Consider the following 12,304-nt stretch of genomic DNA (forward strand, 5'->3'; position numbering starts at 1 on the left):
GGTCTGAGAGCCACACACACAGAGGATGCTGTCTTGGGGAGGAAGCAGGCAGGCGCGCACGCCCTGGGCCCAGCCCTTACCACTTTCTCTCGAGAGCGCAGGACCCCCATCTTCCCAAAGCGGACGTGGAAGGGGGAGCACTGGAGGCTGCCATTGGGCTGGCGGATGACGATGATGTCGATGCACCCGGACAGTGTGGCCGGGTTCAGCCCCTTGTACAGCTCCTTCACCGTGACGAGCACCTGGCCAGCCAGCTGCCCCACGTAATTCATGGTCTGAGCCTAGGAGACACGGACACAGACAGAACACACACACCGTCAACGTGGGCAGGGCCAGCGGGCGCCTCCCCATCTCAGAAACAGAGCTCACTTTCCCATCAGGTGCAGGTTATTCGGTTTCGCTGGAATGTGCCCCATGACACCCACCTCCGCCACTCTAACCCACAAGCCTGGCAAACTCTCCCTTGGCAAGGTCCGGCACGGAAGCCGAATCACAGCTCAGGTCCCGTGACACCTGCTCCATCGCCCTCATGGCTGGAGCCACCTGTGCCTGGCCTGTCCTTGGGTATGGGGTTTGCACACTGATCTTAAGACTCTTGGGAAAAGAGACTGTTTCATACAGCGGATAATAGTCCTTCATGCTAAACGGAGTGGGCGCAGAATCCCGTTAGTTGAAAATATCACACTGTTTTCACTTAAGAACAGAAACAAGCGATACTTGTGTGCAACAGTTCCCAATCTAGTCCCCGCCTGCCGCCTGAGCCCTAGCACCACACTGGAGCTATAGCGCCAGGCTGCTGGGCGCGGGACCTGCCAGTCACGCGCCACCCACGGGCCAAACACTCGGGGCATGCATCCTGCAGGGCATGGCACTGTGACTCCCAGATGACACGTGGGCCCTGCCCCGTGAAGGACGAGCGGCCCCCGGCCGGTGACGGCACCCATCAGGACTGATGCCAAGGGAGTCACGAGCAAGCCAAGAGAAGAATGCCTCACGGAGGAGCTGGCCCTTGAGGCAGGCTCGCAGGTGGTCACTTCCGGGAGAGGAGAAGGTGGACAGACTCCGCGGGGGCACTGAGAGGTGCACCCGAAGGCGCAAGAGCTTAAACACCACAGCCACGCCCAGCCCTGAGCAGAGACGGCGGAGACGCTGCCTCTACACCTGTCGATCCATGATTTATAAAAAGCGATAGTGGAAATGTCGAGAGGAAAACGAGCCCTCCCCGAAAGGCACCGGGACAGAAGAAAGAGAGGGTAAGGCATGGTCTGAGAGAGCTCACGGCCCGCGGCCCTCATTCTAACTACGGCAGCACAAGAAACCCCAACAGGCTCCTCCTCGTAGGATTTCGTTAAATATTCACTTATTCATTTGTTAAAGAGTTTTGCTTATTCATTTGTTTATGTGAAAGGCAGAGCAACAGGGAGAGGCAGAGCCAGAGAGAGGCAGAGAAAAATGTTCCTTTTGCTTCCATTTGGTTCACTCCCCAAATGGCGGCAACAGCCAGAGCCGGGCCAGGCCAAAGCCAGGAGCCAGGAACGCCACTCAGAGCTCCTCCACAGGTGGCGGGGGCCCAGCACTCCCTCCATCCTCTGCTGCCTGCCCTGGTTCATTCACAGGCAGCTGGACTGGAATCAGAGCAGCCGGGACTCGAACCAGTGCCCTGACGCAGGCCATGATGCCGGCCCCTCCTTTGACAACGGTAGGTGAAGCTCTCCGGGTTGAGTCCACCCTAGAATCAGGAGCTTCAGCAAACCCACTCAGGGATGAGCACAGCCCTGCCCACCCCACCCCCACCCCCACCCCCACCTGTCAGTCAACACAAGTCACAGACGCCAGGAGATTTCAAAAAGCTCATGGAGAGGAAAAATAAATAAATAAAGCTCACAGATAATACATCCCCCCTCCCAAAAACAAAATGGATGTCAATTTTTTTGCGCTAAAAGTGCATTTTTCCATGAATTTTTTGGAGTACCCTCATATATAAAAATATCACAATATACACTTTCAAAGTTTGCTCAGTGGTGCGGGTTTAACCAAGCTCATACAAAAAGGGAGTGGGCCAGCTCCTGGAAGGTGAGCAATACTACAAAGGATTCTCTGTAACCCAGGCAGGTCGTACAGCAGGGTGGGGAACACCTGGCCCACGAGCCGTACACAAAATCCTCTGGTCAGGCCCTGCCAAGGCAACCACAGGCGGGAACAAAGCCAAATCAATCTACGGTGGCCCGATTTTGAAGCTGATAATTTCGTGTGGCCCGCGGATGATGTCATACGTACCCACAGGGCTCCTGGCAGTAAAAAGGCTCCCCCGTGCTGTCATACAGGCGAGAGAAACCAGGGCCTCCGCGATGAGCTCACACGTGAACACGCGGCATGCGGTAAGAGGGCGGGTCTCTGACTGCACAGCTCTGGGAGACAGGGCACACTGCCTTTCTGTACAATTCGTTCAAGCCCAGGCCTCTCGAGCGCACGCCCCTCTGGCAATCATCCTGCCGGGAATATCTTGGTTTGTAAGAAGGAAAGAGCTCCTGGCCAGAGATGTCCCCACATCCCTGCGCCCCAGCTCCCAGTCTTCTAAACAGGCCCACAGGCCTGGCCCCAGGGTCCGGTCCGACAGGGTCCCTGGTCCCATAGGGTCCAGTCCCAGCTCTCGCCAACCCCAGCCAGGGGTGCACGCCTGCATTCATAGCGACTGGCCAGGCATCTTGAATCACGTACGCTCACTGCTGCTCTGTGCCCTTGGTCTCAAGGGCAAAGCCTCCCTTTCACATTCAAGGTGACGACAACAGATTGCTCTTCCGACCACCTCGCTTTAAAGAAATAATCCCAGAAATGGGAGGTGACCTAGGCAAAGCTCCGCCAGGACAGAGACAGAGCCAAGACTCAGATCGCCCTGGGTGCTCCCCTCCGTGGGGGCCACGGCCTGCTAGGTGCCTCTTCCTACCACTGCATCCTCAGCCGTCTTCGGCTTAGATTCACGGCGCTCCTGTATCTTTAGTTGTCCCCTATATCGAAGAATTGCTTTGCAAACCTGAAAATAGCTCTACCTGAGTAGAGATAAGAGAAAAATGCTGAGCCGTCCTAAACCTGACGACAAGGGTCATGGGCTGGAGGGCAGAGACGGGGGAGGCTAATTAACAAAATCACTTTTCCCACACACCTGTCTCAACCGCCTGGGTTCCAGTGCCTCCCGCCTACATCCCCAACCCATTCAGAAGTACAGGCACTTCCCCTACGGCCTGCCCCCTTCCCAAAGCCTTCCCGGCTTCCTGTGGTCCCTCCCCTCTCATCCACAGCCCCTGTAGATTAGTCCACAGCCCGTGTAGATTCCACGTAAGCCACGTGGGCTTTCTCTCACCCACGGTTTCAAGAGAAATCACTGTGGCTTCTTCAGGCCAGCACACATCTCTCTAACTGCCACCCAGCCCCGCCGCTGCGGATGAGGGGAGCTCATCCCAGCGCCTGGGCCTGGCCGGCTGGCATCTCAGAGGCCCTGCATCTCGACAGTTTCGATTTCACACGGGAAATCTCCGCAATTATTCCTAAGGAATGGCAGGGCCACGGGCCCCACCCGGTAACACGCTCCCACCACCTGCCCTGAATGCCCTCGAGGGCTGCCCTCCCGGCCCAGCATGGAGCACGCGTCACAAGGAGCACACCACCGGCCACACCATCACAAAGACCAGGAAGCAAGCGCGCCAGCAGGGAGGAGGAGAACCTGGAACCCTTGGTGCTGGCGGGAATGCAATGCGGAGCAGCCACTATGGAGAACACCCAGCAAGTCCTTGAACAACCAAAACAGAGTGGCCACATGACCCAGCATAGCCCACTTTGGGGCCGGTCCCCCAGAACATTGAAAGTGGGGTCTCAAAAAATAAGATACCTGCACACCTGCGCAGCACTGTTCATAACAGCCGAAAGGAGGAATGGATCCAAGGGGCCTCGGACGCGTGATCGGGGCGCGACGTCAGCCTTGGCGAGGAGGGAAGCCAGCACGCTGCCGCTGCTGCTGCCACACGATGAACCTCGGAGTGAGGACATCAGTGAAAGAAGCCACAAAAGGACACGCACAGCGCGGTTCTACCACGTGGGCGGCCCTGAGCAGGCAGACTCAGAGGCACACGACGGGGAGCAGTGACTACCAGGAGGGGGTGTGTATCGGGGTGGTTTAATGGGCACAGGGTTCCAGTTCTTGCCAGATGAGGAGCCCCAGGCTGACAGGTGCACCGTGACGCGGACGCGCCTAATGCCACCCAGCACCACACGCGAAGATGTCGCCGCGGCGCACTCCCGTTTTACTACAATCGATTTTTCCAAGAGGCGAGGGAGAATGCTGGATGAGGCAGCGCGCATTTCGAGAAGGTGAATCTCACTTGACTGAAAAACTTCTCTGAGTGACACCTTGTGGCAGAGGGGGCCCGGGGCACGCACGCTGCCCTGGGAGGCGTCAGGGGGCCTGGTTGTCGCCTGGGGCACCTGCTTGGTGAAGGGCAGGGGCAAGTCGGGAACCCCCAGGGCTCCTCTCTCTGCCCCACGCCCAGGCTTTCCTCTGCATAAATGCCTCCCAAACACTTCCAGGGCACCAGAACAAATCACCTGGCACAAATCCCCGAATGCCACTTCCTCCTACGTTCAAAGCAAACAGCTCAGGGAAGAAGCCAGACAAAAGCAGCCCAGTATCAACTGGCCTCCCTCTCCACGCCCCTTCATCTCACCCCTGTCCTCAGGTTCCCGTGTTCCCGTGTTCACGGGGCCCTGATCAGGCAGCCAGGGGGACATGTTGGTTTTGGCAAAGAAAAGTACCTTAATTACCTCAAAGCAACAAAAGATAAGCAAAACCTTACAAAACACCGAATGCTCTCAATTCTGTCCGAGCAGTTCTCCCACACCTGCTACGTACCCACCCATGCCACATTACATCTCAGTCTCTCCGTGTTAATCTCAAAACCTGGCATGCAACAGACAGCGTTTCTGTCCCATTTGAAACAGGATTCCAAAGCCACGAGCTCAGGACTCCGTGAGAGCGAGCTCAGCCGGACCTCACGAAAGCCCTGAAGCCCCACGGGGACACTCCACGCTGAGCGCGGGACAGTCCGAGAAGCTCCGAGGTTAGGAAACAGGAAAGCTGGCTTCGCAGTGTGCCGTCTTCTGGCCACACTGCTTTTCTGAGGCCTTTCCATCCCCCAGGAACACACGCGTCCAGTCTGCTCTCACACCCCAACAGGTAACTCGCAGGAGACAGGACCACAAAAATCCCGGGGAGTACTCCACCGGGGATTCCATTTCCAACACTGACAGTCAGCAGCAGCACGCTCAACCTGGATCATTAAACTACTGAATTATCAAAACGATTGAAATTAAAATGTTAATGATTCTAAGATACTTTAACGATGTTATAATTTTACAATATTAAACCTAAACATGGGGATGGGAATCATGTCAGGCCACGCCCCTTCATCGTCAGTTCAGGAATTAAATGTTCCTCTCGTTGATCCTGCAAGTGAATAAAGGCGACTTAAAGTCCCTGTCGAAGGGCAGAATTACAACATCTTTTTTTAAAAAGATTTATTTATTTATTTGAAAGAGGCAGAGAGACAGAGACAGAGAGAGAGACAGAGAGAGAGAGGTCTTCCACCGGCTGGTTCTTTCCCCAGATGGCTGCATGGCCGGAGCTGGGCCGATCCGAAGCCAGGAGCCAGGAGCATCTTCCAGGTCTCCCACACGGGTGCAGGGGACCCAAGGACTTGGGCCATCCTCTACTGCTTTCCCAGGCCACAGCAGAGAGCTGGATCGGAAGTAGAGCAGCTGGGACTTGAACTGGTGCCCATATGGGATGCCAGCACTGCAGGCAGTGGCTTTACCTGCTATGTCACAGCACCGGGCCCTAGTGTAAGGATCTTAATGGGCAGGGCAGAGGGCTTGGTTTTAAGGACAGAAAACAGAAGCAAACGCCAAATGCAAAACTGGTCGTTCCCAGGTTCCTTAGCTTGTTGGGGGAAGGGTGAGATGGAACAATGGAGAACCAGCGGCTGGGTTGAGACCTCCTGCATGTCAGGACTGGGACGGGGGGGGGGGGGGGGGGTCGTTTTCATGCCAGCTGGAACGGTCAGGGAAGTCTGGCAGCTCTGCCCTCTCTTTCCTGACCTCTTGGAAGCTCGGCTTGGCGACCGCAACCTTGGCGTGAGTGACTCCATTCTGATCTGCAGCCTGGTCAACCGGCACCTGGCGCAGGAGCTTCCTCAGACTGCAGCCTCTCACCGCTTGTGCTCCACATCCTTCCAACGTTTTCCCAGCTAGAACATCACCCAGGGCACGTCAGATAGGAGGGCGCCGTCTCTCCACCTGAATGCACGGGTTTGCTCCACTGCCAGCTCTGACGAATGCAAATCTTTCTCAACAGCACCCTCTTCTGATCCCTGTGCTCCTCAAATCCTTCTCGCCTTCACTCTGCTTCCCTCTACCCTTTCTACACCTCACGCTCTTGCTCAGGGGCCCAGGATGTGTCCCATGCGCAAACATGCCCCTGACCACTCCATGTCGCCAAGCTGATCATCCCCAGCCCTCTGTCCACTCAGAGGACATGAGCTTGCATCCAGGGCAGGTGCTGGATCAGCCTGGCTGAGCCCCCAGCCCCTCCCCGGGGCCTGGCCCACCCCAAGGGCCCAGCAAACGTCTACAGCCGACATGGCTGTTTTGTTCTCTTTGATCACATTTCTGTAATATTTGCCAGGAGTCTAATCTTCTTTGAATACATCTGTCTATTAAGCTGGGGTCTTCTAGAATGACTTAACTGAATTAAAACAGGGAATTATTGCCAAGAACTGCCAGTGCTTCATTGGTTTAGAACATGCTTGAGACAATGCACACAGAGCGTACAGAGGGTCTAATCTGTCCTATGTGATATTAAAGTAAACAGACTTTGGGGAAGGGCTGTGCGAATGGCCTAGTGATTAAACGGCCAGGACGCCCGCATCACACATCAGAACACCCGGGTTCGATCCCTAGCTCCTGACTCCAGCTTCCTGCTAATGCAGACCCTGCGAGGCAGTGGCGACGGCTCAAGTGACCTGTGCCAGCCATTGGGAGACCTGGATTGCATTTCTGGCCCCTGGTCTCGTTCTTCTGGCTGTCGTGGGCATCTGGGGAGTGAACCAGTAAACAGGAGCTCACTCTCTCTCTCAAATAAAAAAATGTTAAAAAAGGAAAGAAACACACACCCAGAGAAGGTCTAGGGCTCGAGTGAAGTCAGTGGTTTCTGGTGACCATTCTGACCAAACCAGTGACACAGGGGAAGTAGGCAGCAAGACTTTTCTCACGATTTCTGTCTCTAGCCCTGCACCATAGCTCCACCCCCTTACCTGTCAATCCAGTCTACCCACTTCCCCAGGATGCACTGCTTCTCCTACATCAGGAAGGAAGACATGCCATTAATGGCCACAGGGAGGCTACAACGCCACATGGAGGTGCCACGAAACTCCCAGAAAGCCTCACGTACACCACACCCCACCCAAACACTAGGAGACCACCCCCTGCCCCATAAAGGGCACTGTTAACACACAAGAGCAGTCCTGTTGGCTTTTCGGCTCGTGGCTCTTGCAGGCCCTTCTCTGGCCTCCTCCCATGCCCTCTCCTTGTAGGCAGCTCCCCGGCCCACTCATGACAGCTGTCTCTCCATGAGGGGTGGCCACAGTCATGTGCAAATGTATGTTCACCATCTCACTTTAAATACAACCTCCTCTCTCCTGGGCACCTGCCTTACACTTCCACTATGAATTCTCACTTCTGTGCAGGCAAGAACTTGGAATAAGAATTGAGACACGCGCTCCCGTAACAGCGGGGTGGGAGCAGGGCACACAGCAGGAGGCAGACGTGTCTGATGGAGGGAGGTCTCCACTAGCACAGGGCACACAGCCTGAGGGCTCTCACGAGCCACACCGGCCACGGGCCTGTGCAATCCCCTGGCGTGCCCAGGAGGAACGAGCTGCAAGACCACCGCACCCAGAGGGACGAGGACGCGCACCCAAAGCAGGTGCGGGAGAACAAAGGGAGACGAAGTCCCAGACTCCACTGTATTTGCAGCAGTCTGGCCCAGACGCATCTGAGAAGGGACATCCAGGATGAAACAGAAGGCCTGGCTCCCAGAGAAAACGCAGCCTGTGCCTGTTGGACAGTCCACGCTGTCTGTGGGTAGAGTCCCCTCTCCACACCCACCCCCGATGACTCAGCCTTGACTGCCTGAAGCTCTTGGAGAAACCACAGGGGGACCCAGCCAAGCCCACTTCTGACCTAGCCATGGAACAGCTGAGAACAGTGCCTACTTGCTTTATTTACTTTTTTTTTTTTAAGATTGATTGATCGATGTGAAAGGCAGAATGATGTGGTTGGGGGAGGGGGAGACAGAGAGACAGAAGAGAAGAACAAGAAATAACCTCCATCTGCTGATTCACACCCCAGATGGTTACAACAGCCAGGACTGGGCCATGCCAAAGCCAGAAGCCAGGAACTCCCCCCCAACGTGGCTGCAGGAGCCCAAGCACTCAGGCCACCTCCCGCTGCTTGCCCAGCCACATTAGCAAGGAGCTGGATAGGAAGTGGAGCAGGCAGGACTCAAACTCTTGCTGTGATATGGGATGCCCATGTCACAGGTGAGGCTTAACCCACTGCGCCATGACACCAGCCCCTCTACAGAAGTTAGGGAGCAAGAACCTGCCAAATGCCAACAAAGGTCACGTGCAAACACTCAACACACATCACAGTGAAACCCGGGGGCGGGCCACGCACGCCACCAGGAGCCTGTGTGCAGCACATCGGTGTGTGAGATACCTTCACGCACCAACACCTGACCCAAACCCAGGCAACTCTCGAAGGACGCGGGGCTGGAACTGTGACAGCACGTCTGTCGAGGCTGCAGGGACACTGGGTCCGTGCGGAGCTGGACGGACACATGGGATGGACACAGGACCGACACTCGGGCACATGGGAGCCCGAGTGGGCCCTGATTTCCCCATTCCCCTCTGCACAGTCTGTCTCCCTCACCTCCTGTGGGAAACACTGGTGGAATGGCAAGGCCCAGTCAGAGAAAAACCACCGAGTGGTTTTCACAGAGCAGGCGGCCCTAACTCATCCCGGCATCCAGCGTAGCACAGGTTCACGGGCATCCAGTGCTGGAGAGGCCACCCTGGATGGTGGAACTGAAGTGTGCACCAGAGAGAAGCAGGTTCAAATCTACGGTAGAAGGCGCAACCTCACCTCCTCAGGACGAGGTCCCAGGAGGTCATCAGAGGCAGTGAGATCCCCATCACTGGGAGCATTCAAAGAGCTGGAGCGCCACCTGGCCAAGGGCCAACTGAAGAACAGGATGGGGCCCTCACTTCTGGGCTGGCATTCTGTGACCTGGCCGCAGCAGCCTCAGGAAACCAAGTCCACCCCAAGCATGAAACTGGGCTTTTTTTTGTAATCCTATCACAAAATTCCAGAAATGCAGAAATAAAGATGCTGAGGAGAAAAAAAATACTAGAATTTTTAAAATTAAAAGAAATTGGGCCCAGCGCTGTGGTGCAGGTTAATCCTCCACCTGCGGCACCAGCATCCCATTTGGGTGCCGGTTCGAGTCCCAGCTGCTCCTCTTCTGATCCAGCTCTCTGCTATGTCCTGGAAAAGCAGTAGAAGATGGCCCAAGTCCTTGGGCCCCTGCACCCACATGGGAGACCCGGAAGAAGCTCCTGGCCCCTGGCTTCGGATCGGCGCAGCACCCACCATTGCAGCCATCTGGGGAGTGAACCAATGGACAAAAGACCTTTCTCTCTGTCTCTCTCACTGTCTGTAACTCCACCTCTCTAATAAATAAATAAAATCTTTAAAAAAATTTTAAAAAGGCTGGTGCCGCGGCTCAATAGGCTAATCCTCCGCCTGTGGCGCCGGCACCCTGGGTTCTAGTCCCGGTCGGGGTGCCGGATTCTGTCCCGGTTGCTCCTCTTCCAGTCCAGCTCTCTGCTGTGGCCGGGGAGTGCAGTGGAGGATGGCCCAAGTACTTGGGCCCTGCACCCGCATGGGAGACCAGGAGGAAGCACCTGGCTCCTGGCTTCGGATCAATGCAGTGTGCCGGCCACAGCATACCGGCCATAGTGGCCATTGGAGGGTGAATCAATGGTAAAAGGAAGACCTTTCTCTCTGTCTCTCTCTCTGGCTGTCCACTCTGCCTGTCAAAAAAAAAATTAAAAGCAATTAAGAGAACAGGAAGCGTTCTCTCCAGGAACATCAAGTTCACAAGACAATGCCTCCCCAAGTCCACTGCAGTTAACAGGCTCCTAAGGCATTACTCTCCTTGACACAAGAGAGAAGTCTGGGGAAAACACCTGCAAATCCTTCCCTGTGACGGTCACCGCCTCCTTCTTCACAGCTATGGCCAGTGCGCTGCGCCGATCCGAAGCCAGGAGCCAGGTGCTTCCTCCTGGTCTCCCATGCGGGTGCAGGGCCCAAGCACTTGGGCCATCCTCCACTGCACTCCCGGGCCACAGCAGAGAGTTGGACTGGAAGAGAAGCAACCGGGACTAGAACTGGTGCCCCAACTGGGACTAGAACCCAGGGTGCCGGCGCCGCAGGCGGAGGATTGGCCTAGTGAGCCGCGGCACCAGCCTCCACCTCCTTCTTCTAAAACTTCACACTTCAGACCACTGAGGACCACAGAGAAAACAGCCATCCTGGGTCCACCACTGGAGCCCTTTCTCAGTGGAGCAGGTGAGATCAGGAGGGAGCCCCCCGTCAGGCCCCACCAGGACCGGGACGAGACCCTGAGGTTAAGGTGGACAAACCTGGCACACAGCAAACGCTCAGAAGCACTCCTTGTCCCCTGCTGCCACGGCTCTGGAGGGCCAGCGTGACACCAAGGATGGCGGTGACAGGACCCCACACCTAGCTGGTGCATCGGAAAATTCTGCCTGTAGCCCCAGACTGGTGAGATCCACCTCGGGCTTCCCAAGTGGCCAAGAAATGCTGCTTTCTTGGAACTTCTGCCGAAATTCAGCAACTCTGCCGTAGCTTTCTTAATCCCAGAATTTCTGTGAACACTATCCACTTCCAAGGTATTCAGATCAGTTTCCAATGGCCTCAGGCCACCCTCACAGAAGTAACAACCAGAATACATAAAGATGGTTCCCAGAGAAACATTTTCGGCCAATGATCCACGCAAAGATATTCAACCCCATTCATAATTAAAGATATGCTGAGGTCTTTCAGGTGGTCCAAAATCAAAGCGTTTCAGAAAAACCCCAAGCCTGGTGTAAGTAGGGTGAGCCCTGCGGCGACAGCCACCCTGGGGGCACGCACTGCAAACCTCGGCAATGCTTCCACTGGGCACTGACCCCACAAGTGCAGTAAGACCATGCACCACGGCACTGACTGCAGCATGTGACAGAACAGGGAAAATCAATCACTTACAGTCCACAAGGCTCAGGTTTAATAAATCATGGACCATCCTCACCATGTAAGTGAAAGCAATGCGGCTGCAAAAAAAACAAAACAGGGCAGGTGGGGGCCAGCACTGTGGCACAGCGGGTTAAGCCACCTCCTACGATGCCGGCATCCCACATGGACGCCGGTTCAAGTCCCAGCTGTTCCATTTCCCATCCGGCTCCCTGCTAATGCGCCTGAGAAAGCAGCAGAAGATGGCCCAAGTGCTTGGGCCCTTGCACCCATGAGGGAGACCCAGAAGAAGCCCCCACCTCCTGGCTTTGGTCTGGCCCAGCCCTGGCTTTTGTGGCCATTTGGAGAGTAAACCAACGGATGCAAAATCTCTCTCTAAGTCTCTCCTTCTATTTCTTTGACAGGCAGAGTGGACAGTGAGAGAGAGAGACAGAGAGAGAAAGGTCTTCCTTTGCCGTTGGTTCACCCTCCAATGGCCGCCGCTGCAGCCGGCGCACCGCGCTGATCCAATGGCAGGAGCCAGGATCCAGGTGCTTTTCCTGGTCTCCCATGGGGTGCAGGGCCCAAGCACCTGGGCCATCCTCCACTGCACTCCCTGGCCATAGCAGAGAGCTGGCCTGGAAGAGGGGCAACCGGGACAGAATCCGGCGCCCCGACCGGGACTAGAACCCGGTGTGCCGGCGCCGCAAGGTGGAGGATTAGCCTATTGAGCCACGGCGCCGGCCCATCTCCTTCTATTTCTGTAACTCTGCCTTTCAAATAAATAAATAAACTTTAAAAAAAAAAAAAAAAAAAAAGACAGGGGCCGGCACTGTGGTGCAGTAAGTTAATCCTCCGCCTGTGGCGCCAGCATCCCATATGGGCGCCAGTTCTAGTCCCGGCT

The 12,304-nt window shown here is 55.7% G+C and overlaps 1 protein-coding gene across 20 annotated transcripts in view; it reads right to left on the reverse strand.

Annotated features, from left to right (window-relative positions):
* LPIN1 (lipin 1) overlaps nt 1-12,304 on the reverse strand; it is a 125,094-nt gene that overhangs the window by 48,847 nt on the left and 63,943 nt on the right. For 18 of the 20 annotated variants that reach the window (XM_008254750.4, XM_051827807.2, XM_017340887.3 and 15 more), the window contains one exon: nt 81-281. The exons of 1 other annotated variant lie outside the window; for it this stretch is intronic. In XM_008254750.4, coding sequence (XP_008252972.1) covers nt 81-281 — 201 coding nt within the window. Of the gene's footprint in view, nt 1-80; nt 282-3,883; nt 4,005-12,304 lie in introns of those variants that run through there. One more of the 20 variants, XM_070069443.1, reaches the window with a different exon arrangement.

This window comes from Oryctolagus cuniculus, chromosome 2, assembly GCF_964237555.1.
Source record: "Oryctolagus cuniculus chromosome 2, mOryCun1.1, whole genome shotgun sequence".
Classification (NCBI taxonomy): domain Eukaryota; kingdom Metazoa; phylum Chordata; class Mammalia; order Lagomorpha; family Leporidae; genus Oryctolagus; species Oryctolagus cuniculus.